This window comes from Hermetia illucens, chromosome 2 (assembly GCF_905115235.1).
Source record: "Hermetia illucens chromosome 2, iHerIll2.2.curated.20191125, whole genome shotgun sequence".
Taxonomy (NCBI): Eukaryota; Metazoa; Arthropoda; class Insecta; order Diptera; family Stratiomyidae; genus Hermetia; species Hermetia illucens.
In genome coordinates this window covers 2,055,778-2,078,286 of record NC_051850.1, presented here as the reverse complement: position 1 = coordinate 2,078,286, position 22,509 = coordinate 2,055,778, and the positions used below count along the sequence as shown (strand labels likewise).

General features: G+C 44.4%; 2 protein-coding genes across 5 annotated transcripts in view; one reads left to right on the top strand and one right to left on the bottom strand.

Moving 5' to 3' along the window:
• Positions 1–3,733: 3,733 nt before the first annotated feature.
• LOC119650364 (serine/threonine-protein kinase PLK4) lies at positions 3,734–15,912 on the bottom strand. Of its 3 annotated transcripts, none has more exons than XM_038053056.1 (8): positions 15,778–15,906; positions 15,098–15,193; positions 11,082–11,838; positions 10,373–10,941; positions 9,881–10,317; positions 4,653–5,169; positions 4,388–4,519; positions 3,734–4,323 (listed from the first exon to the last, which is right to left on the bottom strand). In XM_038053056.1, the coding sequence occupies exons 1-8, from the start codon at positions 15,799–15,801 to the stop codon at positions 4,042–4,044; spliced, it is 2,814 nt and encodes a 937-aa protein (XP_037908984.1). In that variant the 5' UTR covers positions 15,802–15,906; the 3' UTR covers positions 3,734–4,041. The 3 variants fall into 3 exon arrangements, with proteins under 3 accessions (XP_037908984.1, XP_037908983.1, XP_037908985.1); XM_038053055.1 differs by lacking the exon at positions 15,778–15,906 and adding an exon at positions 15,277–15,712; XM_038053057.1 differs by lacking the exon at positions 15,098–15,193 and having other exon boundaries at positions 15,778–15,912.
• An 845-nt stretch (positions 15,913–16,757) lies between these two features.
• Positions 16,758–22,509, top strand: part of LOC119650363 (cyclin-dependent kinase 12) — a 35,302-nt gene continuing 29,550 nt past the window's right edge. For both annotated transcript variants that reach the window (XM_038053054.1, XM_038053053.1), the window contains exon 1: positions 16,758–17,124. The gene's annotated coding sequence lies outside the window, so the exon portion shown is untranslated. The remainder of the gene's footprint in view (positions 17,125–22,509) is intronic.

Below are 22,509 nucleotides of genomic sequence, written 5' to 3'. Positions count from 1 at the left end.
AAAGTGGGGTCAAATACATCGGTTTTTTTTTAGAGAGCTCGGCCGAAGGTGTGCACTGATTTCGACGTATAAACATGCGTTGGAAAGGTAACATATCTCGCAACATTTTGGTCATACTGACTTTATGTCTAGCTCAATATTTTGCAAGCTAAATCCAATAAGGCAAAAGTAATTTTTTGTGATTTTGAAAATTTTTGGGGCACGATCAGTCACTATATTCGAGATGAAATAAAATAATGGACAAGTTTAGAAAATTAACGCCTCAACTTTTATTTCAAAAGTATGAATACTGCAATAAAAAAATAGGAACACAAAAAAATAAAGGATATCCATTGTCGCTATTCAGGTACGAAATTACTAAAGAAGCAAATGATACACAAAAGAATAAAACTGTTGGAAAAAAAGTCATTTTTCAGCAATTACGTTTGATTTGGTTCTTCCGAACTTCTTCGATGTCTTCGTAGGCGTCGAAGTGTTCTTGGTTAGCTCTAAGACGAGCACGTTTGCGCCTTGGCGTATTTTTTTTAATTCCTTTTGCTTCTCTTTTTCTATAAGTATCTGTTGCTTTGCTGCCTTTCTCTCTTCTCTTTTTTCAGCTACTGATTTTTTCTTGGCTTCGGCGGTTGATTTTTTTTAGTTGCAGCGGCTTGTTCAGCTCATAATGACTCCAGCATCACCGAATTCGTAAGAAGTGCAGCTGTACGTCACTTCCGACCTCGATTCGATGGTTTCCGTAGTTGAGCTTTGGGAAATGCCCGAATATCTTCAATTGAAATTAATTGGTCGAGAGTTAATCGACGGGGCTCTTGGTGGGTATACCATGGACCACCGTCTTCATCAGCTTCGTCCACGTACGGTCGGTCAGTTACAAATGCCGACATGAAATAATCTTTCGAAAAAATGTCACTTGATCTGAATCCAGCGACAATATTCATGCTGAAAGCACCTTTAAACGACCGCCCAGCGACCACTTCAGCTATGAGGTCGATAGTATTAGGCCGGTTTAACATCCACGAGTTGTACGAATGGTCAAAATAGGTTTTGAGAAGCCCAAATACTCCGCTATCGAGAGGCTGCCATGGCTGTGGTGCGGAGGTAGAGTTAACACTTCAAAATTATTCTCCTTACAAAAGTCTAATGCACCAATTATCATGTAAGATTCGTGATTATCCATGATGAGCAAATTTTTTTCAGTGCAGCCATTCGAAGAACGTGCCGTTAGTCTGTCATCTCGACCCGTTTGCTACTCCTCTTGCATTCGCAGTGCCGTGTAGTATTATATTATTCTGTTAAGGGAAAGTCGCACCGCGTCCTTGAAGAACTATTGTGCCCCTTTTACTGGTTATAGTGTACCTATTGATCATAGTATCTCAAGCAGGTCTATAACCGTTAGGAACTTTAGTATGTTCCCTACTTCCAGATCTTTTAGCTTTGCATCTGGTATTAAGTGTTCTCCCAGATGCCTCGGCGTGTATAGAGGTTTCGTCATCCTCCTCACCAAAACCTGCAGGCAGTGTCCGTAAATATCCCTAGCTTCCCTAGGTGTAAGCCGTGTAGTAAAAACTTATTCTGGAATTTTGCTCGTGGATAAATGAAGAATGGCAGGATTCGATCGCATGCAGCTGACACCGCGAGTGCCATTGTCACATTCGTACCGCGTTCACCACAACTTATTGCGCCAACACATTTGGTATCTTTAGATGCTACAACGAATTTGGTTTTGTGACAGTAGACAGTCCCGTTTCATCCATATTCCACACATCATTATGCTGATGTGAATTGCGCACCTTTTCGCAAGTGTCAAAAAAGCGTTTACGACTGGCTTATTGAAAGCTACGGCACGACCAATTGAAGTTTGCACAGGGCGGCGCAAACTCAAGCCAGGGTGGCGTTTTCTAAATGCATGCAGCCAGTCTCGGCTAGGTGTTAATTTTTCGTCATAGCTTTTCGCGAACCAGGAACCAGGCACTTTCTTGTCGTGTCGCATTGCGCATCGGACTTGTTGAATATTACTTCATACAAGTCGGTGTAATGAAGTCAGTCATTCCGCTGTTGTGTTTCGGCCTTTTCTCAGACTCGGGCCTTATACCGTCTATCATTCATTTGTGCACTATATATAACAAGGATCTGATCTGTCGAATTCTATATAACTCTTATGAAGTCTCCCACAACTTTGCTCCGACGCTAGGATATGGAAAATTAATGACAGCAGCTTGGAGAAAGTCGAAAAAAGAAATTGAGGAATCTTTTATTACCTCGACTGAATGGAATGATCCATGTTTGTATCTTCATGTTCTAATTAGGCAACGACATTACTTTGCTTTGATATAAGCTTTTCATGCTTAACAAAATTAGCCGAAATCTATTATAATTCATACGTAAACCGGGGTAAAAATTTTGCAGGACCCCTGAAGTTTCCAAATTAATTTAATTTTGTTTCTTCAATTCCTGGACCCGAAGGAGTCACCCCTCCCTCCTATTCTCTCGACGGGGGAATAGGTGAAATTCATGGGCACTCCTGACACACTTTAATCTGCGTACAAAAAAAGCTTTGCAAAATATTTACGTTGGCCTCTCCAACATGTCAAGTACACTCAGCATACAAGAGCGGTGGGAATTTTTAGTCATAACCAATTCAGGGACTTCCAGATGAGAAATATCATATTTAAGGGCTCAACTTTTTGAGTATCTATCTTCATAAGGAAACCTCCTCTTCTTCTTTTTCTTCTTTTTCTTCAGCCTTTGTCCCGTTCACAAGCGGGGTCGGGTCGTCGTGATCGGCTTCGCCATTTGGCTCTATCGAATGCCTGATCTGGGTGCAATCTCGAGGCTTTCAAATCCCCTGTTCGGAAATAATAAGTCACTCTCGACGGGCCTGGCCCCGGAAATCAAATTCATGAATGCTTCGTTCCAAGGTCCATGCCTTGAAGCCTGTTTTTATTAGAACTAACAACAAACGATGAATGGACTCTTTCGACGTGTATTTTATTATCAGTTGATGGTATTGGGTTCTTTTTGTCCCATCCGTTTGTCGAAGTAACATTCCTCTGTATATTCAGCAGCAGGAGAACACTACATTACACAAAGAATGGTAATGGCGCCCACATAATTTTTAATCCGGGTCTGTAGTCTGCAGTCCTGCATTAACTCGCCTGGTTTCATGAGACTCAAGGTAAATTCCGGTGCAATGGTTTGTATAGTTGTTGGAAGAGCGATCTTAAGCAGACAAAGAAAACGTGCAACGATTTAAGCGGACCGGTGACTTCAACTCATATCTTTATCGGCAATTTCCGGTCCTCTACTTTCTTCGGGCCTTTATAGATACACTATTTACAATAAAAGTAAATACCTTAACTGAACTGTCTGTTATTTGGCCGTACTTGCATCCTAATGCACAAAGACAGCACAGTTCGACTTTTTTCATAATTTCGATGTTTGCATATTACTTCCACGAAGTATGGGGCGTGGGTACAGGCTTCATCAGCATTGTTGTTGCACAGAGCCACACATAAACACTCGTGACCGCAACCGATTTTTGAACCCGAAACAGGACATCAGGTTGCTCAATGAATTCACCCAAATTGCAAATCCAATCATGCGAAATAATTTTTGCTGCATTAGGAACGCGAAAGCAGCAACGCGGCTAGATTCTCTCTATGAATGAAGACACACAAATCGTTTATTAGTCCTGCAGAAACTGAAGCTTTTTTTTTTTGAGAAAATAGACAACAAATTTTTAAGAAAGCGTTTAGTTCCATCATTAAACTAATCAATAGTCTACAACATGTGGCTCTCTGATTTGGAAACTTCTATATGACAAACATTCGTATAAAATAAAGTTTTTATTATTCTAACGAACTTTAGACCTTATTTAGATTCGTTGCTAAACTAACAATTTTAACATTGGCGAGTGAATACTTTTTTACTTTTTCTATTTGTTTTCCATAAAATATAAATTATTCCTAGTTCAAGTCATGTAAATAGAATATTCTTAAAAAATACATTACAAAAAAAATTTCGATTTAGGAAATACTCAATACATTATCGAAAAAACCTCATATTGGCTCCTCCTGCACCTCTCATGGCGCCACCGATTTGCTGCGAACCCGATGCGTTGTTGGTCAGACCATTTGTCAGTTGTTTCACAACGGCAGGAATGTGCGTTAACCGCTCACGCACTAAATTAGGCAAGTTTTCTGAAAGCGAAAAATGTGCTGCTACACCGTCGGCAGGCGTGAATGTCACACCACCGCCTTGGTTCTCCGGAATAATACTCAGATTGGATCCATCAGGGTATTGTATGTTCACAACACCCTGCGATAGCTAGAAGTGAATTTTCAATTGAATTTTCTTCATAAGGACGTAGAATTGGAGAGTTAATAGTTACCTGTGTAGCTATACCAATGCCGGGAACATTTATTCTCTTTATCGGGACGTTTGATTGCGATGCAACCTGGGATTGAACTGATGCCGGTCGATTTGATGACAGTGTACTCATCGTTAAGTTAAACGATGGCAACTGAAAGGACATTCAAAAAGAACATTTTTCAATAAAAATAATTTGGTGCCGCATAATAGAAACAATCCAAAACTTAGCAAGAGCTTAAGGCTCCCAATTCGTTTTAAATGAAAAGACAAAATTTTCCACTAACCTGTTGTGATCTTGGTGTTGCATAATTCAAATTTGTACTATTCTTCAGAACACCTTCCTGACCCTTGATCTCTTGTGTCGGTCTTCGTCCAATTATCACCGGAAAGCATATACCATCGCTTGGAATACTGCTCAAAGTCTTCTCAATCAAAATACAATGTTCTAAACATTCTTTGTAGTGGTCATACATGGTTTTTACGGTCCCCGTAAATAGACTTGGAGGAGTGTTAACCGAGTGACCATCACTGTCAATAATTTTTACTTCATCGCTTGTCTGTTTCGTAATCTTCCAACCATTGTAAAAGCACATTTCGTAGTCCTCCAGTGTCTCCATCAGTTGGCATTTAGCCTTAGGACTGTAGTAGGTGATTTTTGGTGTTTTCCCTTTCACAAGGTTCACGAAACGGGAGGCGTAGATGTATTTCTTCCAGTGTTTTGTTGGGAGACTTTCATAGCTGAAAATTGAATCAGCGCCAGCGGGTGGGATTTTAGGTGGTTCATCGTGAAGAGGAATCCCTCTGAAATTAGATATAAAATATTTGAAGGTTAAAAATGATGATTCAATGCTAAAAACAACGAAGGAATGGGTAATATCTACAGCCTCCTTCGCTGTTTTCACTTTCCATTTTTCTGACTAAGAGAAAAGACCCTAAAGTTCTCAATTTACGTAACACACATCCCCAATTTATAATTTGGGTAGCTCTAATATGAGACAAACCGTTTCCATAAAATAATAAATTCAAGCATCGCCCCAGAGTGTTTTTTTTTTAAAAAATAAGGTTCCGAAATTTTTTCAAACACAAGGAATTTTTTGTTTGAAAAAACGAATACATCATTCAAAACGTTGATCTTTAAACTATCCCTCGATTAAGTACTTCGCTTGTTGCGAGACATGCGGACGCCCATTGTCGTGGTGTAGTCTTACGCCTTTGGTGAGTTTTCCCCTCCCTACGACGATTTTAAATTGCCCGTCGGAGGGAGTTTATTGTGGTCCCTATAGGCATAAACTCGATAAGCAGCATACCATGCCGGTCCCAAAATACCGTTGTCATGACTTTTCCTGCCAACAGCTTCTGCTTAAACTTCTTCGGTATTTTCGTCGCATTCACTCAAAAACGCACGAGCAATGCCAACGCGCTACTGTTTGTGGATTTCGTGTGCGGAGCGCACACACACCTAGTGATAACTTAGCTTTTTTTCAAAATCCTGTCAATTGAGGCTTCAAAAGCCTCAGGAATTTCAACAGCTAATTGCCAGATCGTGATTCGCCGATCTTCGAGCATGATTCCCTCAATCTTCGCCACAACTTCGTTGGAGATCAACGACCTCTCTCTCCGTTGTTCATCGTGGACATCCGTGCGGCCGTCAGCAAACTCCCTACACCATTTGCGGACATGTTTATACACGTTTCTCCATACACTTCACTGAACTGGTGATGAATTTCTATGAATTGTGACTGGCGGTGACGACAATGACGGGCTCTACCGCGGATGGCTGTCAGGCCATTACTGACCGTCGCAGATGGACAATTGTTGTTGAGATCGGTGGTGGGGGAACCAGCGAACAAGGTTTAGCTTCACAGACAGCAAAGTTATAGCGATAGGAACCTCATTTCCGAAACAGCCCTTCATGAATGTGGCCGCGGTCCTTACCTTTCGTCTTCCTCGGCCTCCGTACAGCCCAATGAGAGGAGTTCACAGCCAGCCCTGTGGAGATAGTGTACGAAGAGAATCTGCACCTGTCGGTCGACTCTGTGCTGAACATCAGAGTAGGGTTGGGCGACTCTGGAATGATGCGTCTGCTTAGGAACGCGGTATTGAAGCTGTGACCGACTCCACTTTCCTGACACGCGACAACAGAAGTCAACACCCCCAGGGACCTCAAGACGTGTTCACAGGTTCTCATTCGGGTGGACGCTCCTCGGAAGCCGCTACACCCACCATCCGAGGAACCCTTTAGAGTTCTGGAATGAAGCGAGCACTCGTTCAAGCTCGGCTTCCGAGGCGGGCCCAAGTGTGGGTTCTTGTCTTGTCTTGTCTGAAGGCTTTCGACGAGCCGGCGGCCGCTTCGAAAAAACGCCCGCAAATCGCCAGATTCGCCCGATAACTCCCATTGGCGGGATCGCGCGGACGGTTTGCTTCTCTGAACCCGCGTTGTTTCAACTGGAGGCGGAGCGATGTGGCAGCATGAACGCCACCGCGAATTCGCCTCTGCCGCCGCATTGAACTGACAGGAGACCGAGGCGAAAAGTGTGAAGATGACAAGAAACTCTGGAGTAGACTGTCGGCGCGGTGAGATAACAGAGTTCATGGTGACAAATGGGGAAATGTAACATTTAAAAGTAAATTAAGTCGAAAAAAAAGAATAAAAACGAATTTTTATTTTACACTGGGAGAGAACTATCTTCAAACTATTGCCGGGAATTTTCTCTTTTATCAATTATATTCTTTTTTATTTTTACATTTTCTTCTTTAATTCAGATTACTGTCGACGAATAGACTTGTTTAAATTCGGCTTTCTCCGAAATATTTGGTGTTGCTATAGAGGCGGCTGCTAGTAGCATTTTGTTGAAACACTAAGCACTTCATCGATGTCAGGTTTACTCCTTAATCGAACATCCAACGAGACACGATTGTTGATTTCCTTTTTGAATGTTCGTCAATTGGTGGATTTGTTCGTCAGTCCAGGTTGAGAGTTATTGTTCTTAAGCTTGCTTTGCACCATGATAATTACGAGAGAGTGGTCTGACGATAGCTCGTAAATTGTTTGCGCTATTGTACACTGTCGTGGGATTCCTTTTAAGTCATTATTTTTATCTTTAGAAGAGACTAACCTTGAACCCCAGTCGGTATGCTCTGCGTTGAGGTCTCCAGCGGCGATGAATTTTTTTCATAAAGTATTGAAGAATTGAGTGAATTGCTCCCGAGTTATTTTATGTCACGGGGGCAAGCCGATGATATGACAAGTTCTCCTGATCACATCTCCAGGCATAGCAAGGTTGCTTCAATGAAATCCTTATTGGATGCTTCCAGTGGATAGTGTTTAAGCTGGCGTTTAATCAACATTGCTGTCCCGCCTCTGGCTTTCGCTCCAGGATGTTTAGCATCATAAAAAATACAGGCAACATTGAACTTGTTATTTTTTTTCTGTGAAATGAGTCTTCGAACAGATCAATGTCACGATTTTTCCAGAAGAGGATCATTTCAACTCTGTGTTGACTTAGGCCGTATGCATTCTAGTGAGCAATTTTGATGGAATTTATTTTTTTATTTAAAAGAATGTGCAACATCATATTTTGGATCTTTATTAGTTCCTCGATCATGGTGCTGATAGTATTCATTAACTAATTCAGATTATTTGATAGTGCAGCAATAATCGAAGATAGTTCTTGCCTTAAACTGTTAGCGATAGGTTCGTCTTGGCCTTGGTTTTCCACTACATTAGCAAATCGTACTCCAGGACGAATAGATGGCGATGGTCAGTTAACGGAGCTTGCCAGAGTTTACGATATAGTCACAGAGTTTATTTGTTGTTGCTCCCATTTTTGAATAGACAGCGTGCTTTGGTTCAGGGCTTTATATACTTCACATCCTCTATAATTAGTGTGGTATGGTTTTGTCCACGGTGTTATGTTATGAACCGCCACTATGCACATAGGGACCTCTTTCGCAAGTTCCTCAGCAGTATATTTATGGTTTCGCTAGCTTCTCTAGCTTATATACTTGTATGGGAAGCCCTCAACCTCGTTTGGGCTAACTCCGTACGTTGTGGCTTTTTCTTTACTTTTTTTATTTCAGCAGGCCTCTGATTGCTAGATCTGTTTCGGGGCATCACGTACAACTCTTCTGAACCGCTTTAGCTCTCAAAGGTCCATCTCGATCCACTGTTTGACTTCCGGGTGCGGTGCTCCCCCGAAACAGATGCAGGATGCGCCTCTCTAGCCATTGCCGCACCTTTCGACCTCCCCTGGGTCGTCGCTCCTTCTTTTCGCTTGCTAGTGTATTTTCCCCGAGTGTGGAATGCCAGGCCCGATACTGGGCCAAGTTTATGGCTGCTCTTGAACGAGGTCCGGCCGCTGGTAGTTGGAGGGCTGTGGCCTTTGGCTGGGTAGGCGTCGGAGGGGCTGGCAACTGTCCAGATATGTAAACTTTAACCGGATATATTGTCAACTGCTCCTGTAGCCACAGAACGAATTAGTGGTAGCTACAGTGCTGACTCCCGTTTGGGGGCCACCCTAGATGGCTGTCTGGAAAGAATTTTTCTCCGCTGGAAAACCTGGTGGTGTTCATACCGACTGGAAGTCGATAAATCTTCACAGAATTAATTAAGTCTAGATGGCACTAGAAAGACTTTTAAGTCAATGAAAGTTGATTCCAAAAATTTATTTCTGTAAGGGCAATGAAAAGTTCACTGCGTATTATTCCGACTACAATTTCGGGATATAAACGCCTCTTAAGGTAGCAGCACTAACTAATTACTGGTCTCCTACAGCCACCGGCTGATAAGCACACGAAGTAAATTGGACGAAAGCGCAGCAAACTACCCTTGGTTCAGCGCCAACTGGAGTTGCTACGACTTTCCTAATGATAACCTTTCGGCATGAAGCCAGCAGAACTCTATCCTAAAGACGGTCAGAATTGGCTTGGAATGAAGCAGCATAGGAATTTCATTCGCCCTCTTTGGTAGCTCGCTTTGGGATAGTAAGTACTATGCTACGTACCAAAAGTGTCTGAAGCTTTTGACGTTGACTTTTCATATCAAGGAACTGGACTTTTCATAAGGAACTCCAGACATCCCGGTTTTGCGTCGAGGTCCACCAATTCGATATCCCTAAAAGCTGTCTGGCGTCCTGACCTACGCCATCGCTCCATCTTAGGCAGGGTCTGCCTCGTCTTCTTTTTCTACCATAGATATTGCCCTTATAGACTTTCCGGGTGGAATCATCCTCATCCATACGGATTAATTGACCCGCCCACCGTAACCTATTGAGCCGGATTTTATCCACAACCGGACGGTCATGGTATCGCTCATAGATTTCGTCATTGTGTAGGTTACGAAATCGTCGGAATCGCGCAAATTGCATATCAAATGAAATTTATTGATTTTATTGATTAAATTAAAGAAAGTTTAAATAAACCGTAAAGAAAGCATCATAAATTTTCAAAGTAGATTCCGTGAGATTATTTCAAATAAAATTGACACTAAATTTTAAATATAAAACTCACTTACCTTCCTTGCTCTGGCTGATAAATAATAATCCTCAATCCATCTTTCGACACCCAACAAACATCAACGATCCTTTCTTCATTGTAACGCGCCTTGAATTTAGTGAATTCAATAACCACATCGCCAGTTTTCAAGATACTCATGATGGCATTCTTTGTCTTGTGACGCGTGGGCAAAAGTCTTTCAGTATTTAACGGTGGGATGGGTAGTTTCTCTTTGGTTTGAACCTTCTGACGACCCGGTGATGCAGGATGGGATGAGTGAGCAGCGGTGGGAATATTAGATTCCTGATGATAAATTGGAGTAACTGGTGGTGGATATGAAGATGGCAATGGACCTGCGGGTGTACTAGTTATAGGACCACGATGCAGAGGCTGTGTTTGGGGAGTTCCTGGTGCGTTTAGACATTGCTGTTGAAACTGATTCACGGGGAGTATTTCCTAAAAACAAATCCATTACAGTAAACTCTTGACAATATAAAAAAAATAGCCTCACTTTGTTTTCGAACATGTTTTCACATGAATACCCCCGATGGCAATTAACTGGCGTTTGAGCATACTCCGCAGAACACTGATACACGTTGAGGTTCTGTTTCGTCAGTAAACCATCTTGCCTAACACCACCTCCGCCAGGATCTTCCGGATTATACAAGTCTCCGATTGCCGTAAAAGGTTTCTGATTACTCGTCTCGTACTTAATATCCTCCAAAATATAATTCGAATGCGTTGATATTTGCTGGTCTGACGATGACGAATATTGTGAACTGGATTTTGAGCTAAATACGTTTTGTACACAATGTTCATATCGATATTGATTTAAACCACTGTCCACTTCCATACTGTCGAACTGTTGTTGTTGTTGATCCATTTGTTGCATACCCCACTGAGGAGAATTATTTGATGAGCGTGATCCAGAAGATGAAGATCCGTAGGCACTCGTCTGAACAGCCATTTCTTGACACACCTCTGGTATTTTGTACATTGGAAAGTTGTTATAGCGATCCCCCGAACGCGGATATTGTTGTGAATAGCTACCCTGGCGAGTGAGGTTGTGCGATGTGCCTCCTGGGAAAATGGACAAATTGATCCGTAAATCAATTACTCTAACCAACTAACTTTAAATATGATCTTAATTGGCACAATCATAACAATTCTGTTTTAGAGAAACCCTGTAACGCCCAACTCCATATAAGAAGGTTACTTACCGCTTGAAATTGTCAGAATTCCGCTATCCCCCGACGACCCTAAAGTCTGATTCTGCTCCTTTAGAATATTTTGATTTGAATACTTCAACATAAACGGATGACTTGGTACATCCTCTAAGCGAATTCTCTCCACTGGATTCTTCCGTAAAAGCTTATCAATCAAATCTTTAGCTTCCATAGACAAATAACTTGGCATCTCATAGTTAGCCATAACGACTTTCGTCAATGTTGACTTTATTCCGTCTGTATCGAATGGTGGCCGTCCCGTCAACAACGTATAAAACATGCACCCCAAACTCCAAACATCAGCTGGTAATCCATGTGAAGCTCGTGAAGCAACTTCCGGTGAAATATAATTCGGTGTGCCACACATTGTCATGTGTTTCTCTTCCGGTCGGCTAAGTTGTGTGGCCAAGCCGAAGTCAGCGATTTTCACTTGCATGTTTTTTGTTAGTAACAAATTCGATAGAGAAATATCGCGATGGAGGATTTTATGTGAGTGGAGGAAGAGGAGACCGGCAACAACTTGTTTCATGATATGAGCGGCTTCAGGCTCTGTCATGACTTTCTTGTGGTCCTTCATGTAACGATTCAGAGCTCCGTTCTCAGCCAACTCCAAGATCAAATAAACGTAGTTTGGGTCTTCGAAAAATGTGTAAAGCTCGAGAATGGAAGGATGCTTGAGGCGAGAGTGTATTGAAACCTCTTGCCGGACGCGACCAACCATTGCGACGGCTTGGATCCGCTTTTTGTCGATCTGAAAAGGGAGGAGTAAAAATTGTAGATATAGAGTATAATCGAGATATTTGTGCTAACTTAGTTTGTCTACAGTATTTCTCAAAAATGTTCTTTGGTTTTTGCCAAAACGTTACCACCACCACGGCAACTAATCATCCACAGCCATATTTTGCCATTATCTTTCACTTCATGGCTTCCTAAGTCACAGTTAAAGGTAATTCTGGAAAGTAGAGAGAGCCGATTAGGACTGAAAGAACGCCGCCGGCCTTGGCAAGTAATCTGATCACTGCTAACAGGCAGTTTAAAGTCCTAATTTGACTAGGATGGCTATGCCTCTTCCCGCGTCATTGGGGAATGTGATGTATCCGAGAAAGTGCAGTTTAACATTGGGAGCTTCTCCAAGTCTTGTTTCGTTTAGGAGCTCCCTCGACGATTATCTACCTTTTCGTGGTGAGTGAGCTCAGTAAGGAAGATACTCTAGGAAACGAGAGGTGACACCTGAAGCTAAGCGGTAATCAAAATCCCCTAGCCAAGGTGTGTCTACTGTGCCGAGGACTGAATGGTCACAAAGATTAAGATGTTGCCGTGAACGGTGAACTCTGTCTAGGTGAAATTATGCGGTGTTTCCAACGATTAATTATCTGAAATAATAAAAAACTTGTTGTTTCTTTTTCGTTGGTGTGGATATTTGTTCTTGCAAATACCGATAACAAGTCTTGTTAGCACTGATGAAGGGAACAAGTGGTTCCCGAAATATCGGTATTTGCAAGAATAAATATCCACACCAACGAAAAAGAAACAACAAGTTTTTTATTATTTCAGTGAACTCTGGGTACAAGGCGAACCCCAGTATCGGAGCAAGCCCTTTCTGTCAGCACTCCTGACCCCGGGCTCCAATCGGCGCCACCTGCTGAGGCTAAAGACTTGCTCATGGGTAAGCACTTGTCTACGGACAGTAAATAGCCTTCGGGCAAACCGCCCCCGTTCAAACCGCATTCGGGCAAACCGCCTTAAGGTAAATCATAACCCACAGTCTGTGCCAATATTGAGGGGAAAGGATCGTTTGGAGCACCTGTGGCTAAGGGGAAACAGAAGCGGCAACGGTCCCCGGACGATCCCAACTCTTCGACACAAAAGGCAGCAAAGAGGGCTCGGGTCGGCAACCGCTAGGCCTTCATCGAAGTCGGTGGATGGGTCTTGTATGCCGACTCTAATCCATCCGGTTACGATACTGAGCAGTGCTAACAGCTTAGGAGGAAACTCCTCCTAGCTGTAAGGAGTGCATCCTCGCAAGGCATTAAGCTTCGCTTTGAGTCGATAGGTGTATACCGTAAAATGTTACGGCCAAACTTTGCTGGCGAAGACACGAACGGGTGGCTCAGGCAGTGCTGCTCCTCCCTCAACGATGTGTGGGAGGGTGCGCGACTAACCTGAAATGGGTCTGAGCTGCGATGTGGATTTCGGGTCTTAATCAACCCCAGCAACTGCGGCATAAGGAGTCAGTAAATGAAGCGTGGCCCAACCGGAATGGGGCAGAAGGCCAGGCGGAGAGTCACAAACTGCTGAGTGTCTGTCTAGGAGGAAGGCAGGGAGTGCGGGTCACTTTCAGCTCTCTCTACGTTGGATTGATTCCAAACTACGGGGACATTTCGAGAAACTGGTTAGATGACCCAATTGACTACATTTCTCGTATTTGAGAGGCGCCGCCGACTCCTTATTGGCGTTGTCTTGGACGTCCTTAATGGTAAAGTAATCGCCCTTCTAATTTGGAGGCCGTGATTAAGTGGAAGATTCTCTTGTGTGTGTTAGGACATTTTAGTCGGCCTTTAAGCACGTCGGCAGGCGGGTTAGACCCAGGAACCTAGGAACGATCAAATTTTCTTACCAATGGGCTGGCCGGGATGCCAGAAGTCGTTTTAGTTTGCCATTCCGGACGCCCGGCCTGCTACCCTTAAAAGAAGCTCTGGTCATCTTCAATGGTGATGGGTGGACAGTCTTCTATGGTAATATCTTCAGCCGTAACGGCCGGATGAAGGTATTGTTAGAAGAGGCCTGTCCATGGACGATAGTGTATGCTGGCTCGACGTCCTCTGCACGCAAGGGTTTTGCGTCCATCGAGTAAGGGTGGGTTTCGCACTCGCGGCGATAGGTCAGTTCCGATTTCACTTTGCTTTCAAGTAAAGCACGTGAACTAAATCTCCGACTCTCGCTGATTTATCGTCAAACCGGCAAAACAATTGGATGACGACGCAAAAGCAGGATCCAAGCGCAGGCACGATAAACCGACAGAACGAACCAATCGATTTGGTGGACACAAGCGAACTTCTTATGTATGGTCTTCTGGTATTGGCTTTTGAGCAGGATTCCAGTGGACTTCCGCTTTTTCGTTGGCTTCCGATAGCCACCATTCATATTGGTCCTTGTTCCTTGGAGGTCTTCCGACGTTGAAGATCTGTGTGGCTCGTACTTGCTACATCCATTAAGTCGTTTTCTCACAAATCGATCGGCGAGTTCTACAGCAAGTTTTTGACCTCGAGAGTTCCCAGAGGTGAAACCAATCCGGGTATCGATTTCCTCCGGACATTTGTGCTTAATGGTCTCTTTCAGTTCGGTCTTTTCTGTAAAGCAGTGAACTCCTCGGATTTCCAGAGAGCGTGTGGGTTCTTAGCTAAAAAACCAAAGCCTTTTCTGCCAGTAGCCTCTTCACTGCTGCTCAGAACGTACCTTCATTTGTTGTCTTTGGGCCTAGTTCGACGAGAACTCCACCACATTTCGTTTTCCGAATTGAGGACAATTTTGTTTGGCTATATTCGGAGTTAATCCTATAGTGAATTTCGCTGAGAACTCCCATAAATGTCTTGCCTTCCGTCGGCTTAAAAAGCGGCGTTGACGGTCTAATCCTCCTTCGTCTTCCCATTTTTAGGCAGAGGATTTTCGGTGTGAATAGAAACGGCAAAGTTAGCCTACAAATTCCAACAAATTGAAATTTCTACAGACGACAAAGCTACGGAACTGTCTACATGGGAAGCGATGCTGAAACCTCTTTGATTTATCCAACTATGTTAAGCTAATGCACTCAGAGGGTTGCAATGAAAACAGAAATGTGGCGCAACCATTCCAAAATCAATCAAGCGCGAAGGCGCCAAAAATCGTATGAACGTAGTCTGGTGGTGATTTGTTGGTATGTTTTCTATTAAAACTCTTCTGAATAATTAGACTTTTTAGTGTCGCACGGTTCACACAAACTTATTGACATTCACTGAGACAAATCCGCTTACCATCTTTACGGCCACCATCCTGTTGGAATTCAGACATCGCGCACGATAAACACTGGCAAATCCGCCTTTTCCCAAAAGATCTTGTATTTCATATCCCTAAAACAAAAGAGTAATTCACCCATTAACATCAATTCTCCAAATTCCTTAGCATAAAGCCGCGTAAATTTTCTATTGTTTACCTCGATTCGCTCACTAAAAACTTCATTAGCTGCCGCCATTGAAATAAAAATATAAAATAAACAAAGTCTAGGTCTATTTGATAGGAAACTATATCCCGGATCCTATAATTTCCCTTCAAATTAGAAAAAGTGTAAACTTCTCGGGCATCATCACTTTATTTTCAAACGCCAGCAAACCGTCAAGTCAAAGGGACGCACACATATTTATGTTGATAATGTAGATCTTGACAGGAATATGACACCTGTCGGCTGTCAAAAACATGTCAGTTTAGGTGGGGCTTAAAAGTTGTTATCAAGATGACATTGAATTTCGAATAGCGAACGCAGCCGCAGATGTGTGGGGATTTTAATTTAAATTGTATTTATTACCGCAGATGCGGAGAGTCGTCTCATTATTTCTTGGGAGTTGCGTTTAACGGTGCCGGTTTCCTTGTGATGATGGATTAATTAGTGGAGTTTCAATTGCCGATATTCGAAGTTCTAGATGTAAATTTGACTTACATAGTACTTTCGAACTGTCAACATCAAATGACGAAATCGCTCCAGCTGAGACCATTTCACCTTTTTCACTCTAGCTCCGGCAACTCATCATAAGTGTGAGGAGCCGAGCAATAGTTAACGAGAAAAGCCCAACAGCTCGCATAGCTACGGCTATCTCGCTCTGGCCCACTATTCGGTATTATATCGCGGCGAACGCGAACATTTTCGCAGCCAAAATTTCTTTCTGATCCGTCGTCGACGACCATTTTCTCTCGTTCGGCTCGACGATAAATCTGATGAAATATGCGCCATCGCGATGAATTAATTTCTGATAAATGCACGCCTAATGAATTTACAGTCTGCGTCAAGCGTACAGTCTAAAATTTCTCGTTTCGAGCCGCCGGAAAGCTCAGAAATTTCCGAATTCGTAAAGTCAAGTCAAGCCAGCAAAGAACATTTTTCTGCCTCCATATTCGACGAGAATTTTGCTAGATCGCGCGGCGACGTCTACGTCGAATTTTCGGGTCACCTTTTTGCTCGGAACGGCGTACAGTCAGCGGGAAGAAGGCGGCGTCAAGTCGAACAGGACCAGCGACCGAAGTCCAAGGAAATTATCGCGCTAACGGCGATCCCCCGGGGTAAGATCGCCTGAAAAGTGAAAAATTCCGGACGATCGTGACATTCTCATTTCGGGGGCGAACGGAAAATTCGCAAGTGTCGTGTGGATTGTGCATTTCGGTCGTGATCGCCTCTGAGTGCCGTGCGAGCAAGCAGGAAGGCGAACAGCTTCGGCCGATGGAGGAAAAGTCGGTGACAAGTGAGTTTTGGAAGTGAGTGACGTGAACTGAACGTGAATTGTCCTCGCGAGGAGTCGCAGTGCCGAGCGTACGTGCGTCCAGAACCCGACCAGGCCGTGATTTGCAAGTGGCCAAGTTGTTATTGCGCGGCGTCCCCACCGCCACCGAGGAGTCTGCGGCGGAACGGTGCAAGTGTCTCGGCGCCCCCTTATCGCGGCCGAGACGTCAGTGGCTGTGTTTTCTTTGCCGTGCGAATTTCACGGAGTGCGAGGTGTGGAGCAGGGGAGCGCGCAGCGCGGCCAGGGAGCTGTGGAAAGTGACACTTCTTGTGTGTGTTATCAATTTTGCGAACGTGCAAAACTTGATCTCGATCGCGTTTCGCTTGTGCCGTGCCTTTTGTGTGAAGAACTAATTTTCGGTTTCGTGACCCACCGATTCTGGAGTTGCAGGAGCAGTGCTTCGCCTCAGGGTAGCCGTCATCGTTGCCGTTGTTGCGGTTGGTGTGAGGAAATTCAGACGTGTCCTTTCCACGGAGACCGCGAAGGCGTCTTGGGATTTGACAGGATTTCGGGTGAGTAAATAGCTGCCTTGCAATTCCAGTGGTCGCTTCTATGATCCGTCCGGTCCCTAGGAATAAACTAAGAGCCGCCAGTGCGGCAAGCGAAGCCTGAGGTTGGCCACGTCCGTGGCAGGTGGGATGTTCTGTTTACCCATTTTCCGCGGCTAAATGGGGAATCGAATGTCAGTTTCCTTCGCCATTGGCTACTATTTCTGTCACAGTTTCACGCTTTATTATCGCCAAATGTGTTACAGTTTGTACAGAGCAAAGCATCCTCCCGAACCCCAGGTTCGTTCTTTAAAAAAGCGCCCAAACCTCTCAAGTGGATTCTAGACGTTTCCCTCAAATAAACTCTCCTTGTTTAGAAATTTCGTCATTTTTCATGGAAATTGACAACTCGTTTGCTGCTGTGGCGACTTCAAGAAAAAAAAAATGAATCGTTCGAAACCACGTCAGATAACAAAGGTTGTCCGTGAAGCTCCGCCATTCTAATTTTATCATTCTATTTTCAGGCTTTGAGAGGAAATGATTTAAGCAGGGCTTCTGAGGGCAGAGCGCTTGTTTCCTCAGCAAGAATCCAAAGCCTGTTATGGGTTTATTTCATCCCTCGTTACCCCGGCAGACCAGCCGTGATGCCACCTGATTCGCTCTGCCATGATCCCAAGAAAACAAATGCCAGGACGATGACTATGACGCCGATACTTTTGGGAGATTTGTTTTCCAATTTAATGCCTTCTCCCGTATTCCTGGAGTGACACAAAAATGCAATAGTTTCATATTATTCTGTGACTCTACAGTCAAATTTCGGTCCATAATCTCGTCTCCACTCTTCCAGGTCGAGCGACCACGTCCTCCAATTTTTGAAACCGAGTATCGTGTAATTTGTACTTTCCACTGAGTCTTCTTATCACACCTTGGCTTTGAGCAACCCCATTGGATTGCGGGTGGTATGCAGTGGTCCGCTGGCGTTTAAACCCTAGGAGTTTGCCTAACTCCGAGAAAAGGGTGGACTCAAATTGCATTCCCTGGTCAGTGATGACCACTACAGGGACGCCAAAGCGAGCTATCCACTCTCGACAGAGGGCTTCGGCACAAGATTGCGCCGTAATATCTTTCAGAGGTATTGCCTCAGGCCACCGCGTAAACCTGTCGATGATTGTCAGACAATACCTATAACCGTGCGAGTCTCGCAAAGACCCTACTATGTCGAGGTGTATTGTGTGGAACCGCTTGGTAGTGCGGGGGAATGAGCCCACTTCTTTCCTTACATGCCTGGAGACTTTACACTTCTGGCATGCGATGCACTCTCTGGCCCAGGAATTGACATCCTTATTCATGGAGGGCCAAAAGTATTTATCGGTGACTAACCGATTTGTTGTCCCGATGCCTGGATGCGCTAAGTCGTGAACTGCGTGGAACACTTCCTTGCGAAAGGTGGTCGGAATGTAAGACCGAGGTCCCTTTTCCGAGACTTCGCAGCAGAGTGAGACGTTTAAGCCGAAGATGGGCAACTCCCGAAATTTGTATTTGGGGTTGGATTTGAGGCTCTGAAGTGCTGCGTCATCCTCCTGCGCCTTGGCAATAGTCGAGAAATCGAGTGAGGCGGAGATGTTAACCTCGGAGACACGAGACAAAGCGTCAGCAACTATATTGTCCTTGCCGGACACGTGTTGGATGTCTGATGTAAACTGGCTTATAAAGCTCAGGTGTCGAAGCTGACGAGGGGACGCTTTGTCGGGCTTCTGTTTCAAATCATACGTGAGAGGCTTATGGTCCGTGAACACTGTGAACGGCCTGCCTTCTAGGGAGAAACGGAAGTATTTGATGCTCAAGTACGCGGCAAGCAGTTTGCGATCGTAGGTACTGTAGTTCCGTTGAGCGGAATTCAACTGCTTCGAGAAGAAGCTCAAAGGCTGCCAAACTTGATCCACCTTTTGGTGAAGGGCAGCACCTGCTGCGATGTCAGAGGCATCAACAAAAACGGCTAGGAGTGCATCTTGCAGAGGGAATGCCAAGAGTGTAGCGTCGGCCAGTTGTTGACGGGATTTGTCAAACGCGCGGATACCCTCTTCAGACCACACGATCTTTCGTGTGTCCTTAGTTTTGGGGCCAGACAAGTACGCGTTCAAAATGGACTGGTGATGGGCGGCCTTGGGCAGGAAACGACGGTAGAAGTTTGGCATGCCCAAGAACCTCCTCAACTCCTTCACTGTCTTTGGACGCGGGAAGCTTGTTATTGTTTGCACCTTGTCTGGGTCGGGCTGTATTCCTTCAGGGGAAATGAAATGGCCGAGGAATCTCGCCTGTTTTTGGAGAAATTTGCATTTCTCAACGTTTAGGACTAAACCGGCCTCAAGGAGACGTTGAAAAATGCACTTGAGATGGGCTAAGTGCTCAGACTCAATGGAAGAAGCGACCAAAACATCATCCAAATACACGAAACAGAAATCGAGGTTTCGCAGGACTGAGTGAATGAACCTTTGAAAGGTTTGTGTCGCAGTGCACAATCCGAAAGTCGAAAGTCATCCGGGTGAACTCGAAGAGTCCAAAGGGTGCGCATATTGCCGTCTTTGGAATGTCTTCAGGAGCTACTGGGATTTGGTGATAAGCCTTGGCTAAGTCCAAGGTCGAAAAGATGCAACAGTTCGCGAGGTGATGCGCACAGTCGTGGATGAGTGGAATTGGATATCGGTCAGGAACAGTCTGTGCATTTAGCCTTCTGTAATCCCCACATGGGCGCCATTCGCCGTTTGACTTAGGGACCATATGCAGTGGGGAAGACCAACAGCTATTTGAGGCCTGCAGATACCCTGTTGAACGAGTTGTTCAAACTCTTTCCGTGCAATAGCCAATTTTTGGGATAGTAGAGGACGCACCTTCGAGAAGATCGGGGAACCAGTAGTGTTAATGTGGTACTGCACATTGTGCTTCACTGGTTTGGAGAGACTACACTCGGTAGTAATCTGGCTGAACTTTTGGAGAAGTGCCCGAACACGAGAGTCGGTAATGTCTTCTAAAAGAACGGAAAGATTATTGCCTGGGTGAGATACCATTTGTCCCGACGAATTAAGGTTGGTCGTGGAATCTATAAGAGACTTGTTTTGCAAGTCTACCAGCAATCCATAGTGACACAGGAAGTCTGCGCCTAGTATGGGGAAGCTGACATCCGCCAGGATGAAAAGCCACGAAAATGTCCTACGCGTACGGCGAGGGCGGTCACTTGCGGGTCCGATGGGCCTGCCGCGTCTGTTGCCGATCGACATCTTGACTAATAAAAAGAAAACTTCTTTTCGACGCGAGTGTTAAAGCGAAGACGCGGTGAAACTGATCTAGTCAACACGGCAGCCCGAACCCACAAATGCACGTACACCACAAATGCTGCGGGGGCTTCTCACGCACTTTGGTGCATATTCACGGGATCTTGCTGGCACCGTTTTCTCTTAAAGCTGCACTTCTTCCTCCATCTTCGATAGACTTTCCATTTGAGAATTTATTCTGCGCTTTGTTCCTCGGTGGAATCTGGGACAGTTTGGTTCTAAACGTACTTTAATGCGGCGATGTTCGCTCCGGGGTCACCAATATAAGAGTTCTCAGTCAAATTTAGGAGCTTGTATTTAACCTTTTATTCTTCTATTATTCGAAATAGGTTTTTGACATATTTCCCGTATGTTGCAAAGTTCAATAGACAATTTCAAGAAATTACTCTTATTATAAATTACTCTTATTATAACTTCGAGATATTAGAAATAATACTGATTGCCGTATGTAACCCTTGTGGCCTCACGCGTGGAGTTGACCTGTGCGACTCGGGCACCGTACTCCTTAGTTACGGCAGAAGTTCTAGTTAGCCCTTGCATCCATTGGTATCAATGCTGAACCTTTTTTTATGTTTGAACGAGGAAATACTAAAAAGGCACTGCTGTGCCAGGTTGCAGCAGTGTCTGGGAGTCTCAATCACCACCAGTTCTTTGCCCATATCCCCGCGGGAGCACTGAGAATTATTATTTCGCGAATGGGGCTCGTTCCAGTTCCTGTAGATTTTCCTGTATCACAGTTACTGTTGCGTTTATCACACTCCAATTTGCTGGAGACTTCAGCATCTCCTCCAATAAATTATAGGATCCGAAAATTGCGTTGAATGCATCGATTAACCTCTCTCTTTCATTCGCGAATCTCGGACAGTGGAAAGTAATATGTTCTCGGTCTTCGGGTGTAGCGGCGCATTTGGGATAGTCTGGGGACTCATTTAATCCGAAGCGATGCAAGTACTACTTCCTATATCCTTGCTCCCTAAGGAACTGTGTTAAGTTCTTCCAAGTTTTCGCTTGACCCATCTCTCAATACATGGGAACAGTGTCTGAGTCCAGCGGCCTTTTTCGGAATTGTCCCATCGTTGTTGCCATTTCCTGTATAGCTCCTTCCTAGGGGCCTTTCAGAGGCTCGCAGTCACTTCGGTTGGATTCACCTTCTTTCTCCGATAGAGACAGTGTGCCTCATTCACTAGGAGTTCCAAGGGAATCTTCTTTTTCTTCAGACTGTGTCCTGTTCACAAGCGGAGTCGGCTGGTCGTGATTGGTTGCGCCATTTTATTTTATCAAAGGCCTAATCTGGATGTAGTCCTCAGGCCTTCAAATCACCATCTAGCATAGCAAGCCACCGTTGTTTTGGCTTTTGGTCACTTACTATCGACTCCGATGTTCAGACCATTCTTGCCAAGTGAATTCTCATTAGCGCGTATCACATGACCATACCACCGAAGACGACTCTTTCGCAATTTCTTCACAATTGGTACAACCCCATATCGATCGCGGATATTCTCATTTTGTATGTGATCAAAACGTGTCTCGCCACTCGTCCAACGCAACTCTCTCGTCTCCATTACCGCAACACGACATTCATTGTCTTTTATATTCGGCCAACACACAGAACCATAGCGGACGACAGGACGGACGACATTGCGGTAAATTTTAGATTTGAGACGTTCGTTGATATGTCGATCACAAGGGACGCCGGGAAACGTCACTTCATCCAGGTTGGGGTAATACGTGCAGTGATTTCATAATGCAGTTCTCCATTGGCTGATAACATTGACCCGAGATATTTAAATCGTTCAGTTCTGAGCAGGTTACTGTCATTGCCAGTGATAGCGCCTGTTTCATAGGTATCGGTCGTCAAAAATTGAGTTTTATTCAGATTCAAACTGAGATCGTGTTGCATGAGGCAATCATTCCATTTTTGAATAAGTGGCTCGAGATCATTTTTGCTATTATATGCTAGCAAAACATCATCTGCATAAAGCAGTGTATAGGGCGCTGGATGCTGGATGTCCCGTGCGAGAGTATCCATAACAAAAACAAAGAGGAATGGTGAAAGGCGCTTCCTTTGTAAACACCTAAG

Coding starts and splice junctions, on each gene's coding strand:
- LOC119650364 (XM_038053055.1), bottom strand. CDS start 15,315: ATGGCGGCAGCTAATGAAGTTTTTAGTGAGCGAATCGAG. Junction 5,170..9,880: donor TATCAGCCAGAGCAAGGAAG/GTAAGTGAGTTT, acceptor ATCTAATTTCAG/AGGGATTCCTCTTCACGATG. Junction 4,520..4,652: donor CAACACCAAGATCACAACAG/GTTAGTGGAAAA, acceptor ATGTCCTTTCAG/TTGCCATCGTTTAACTTAAC.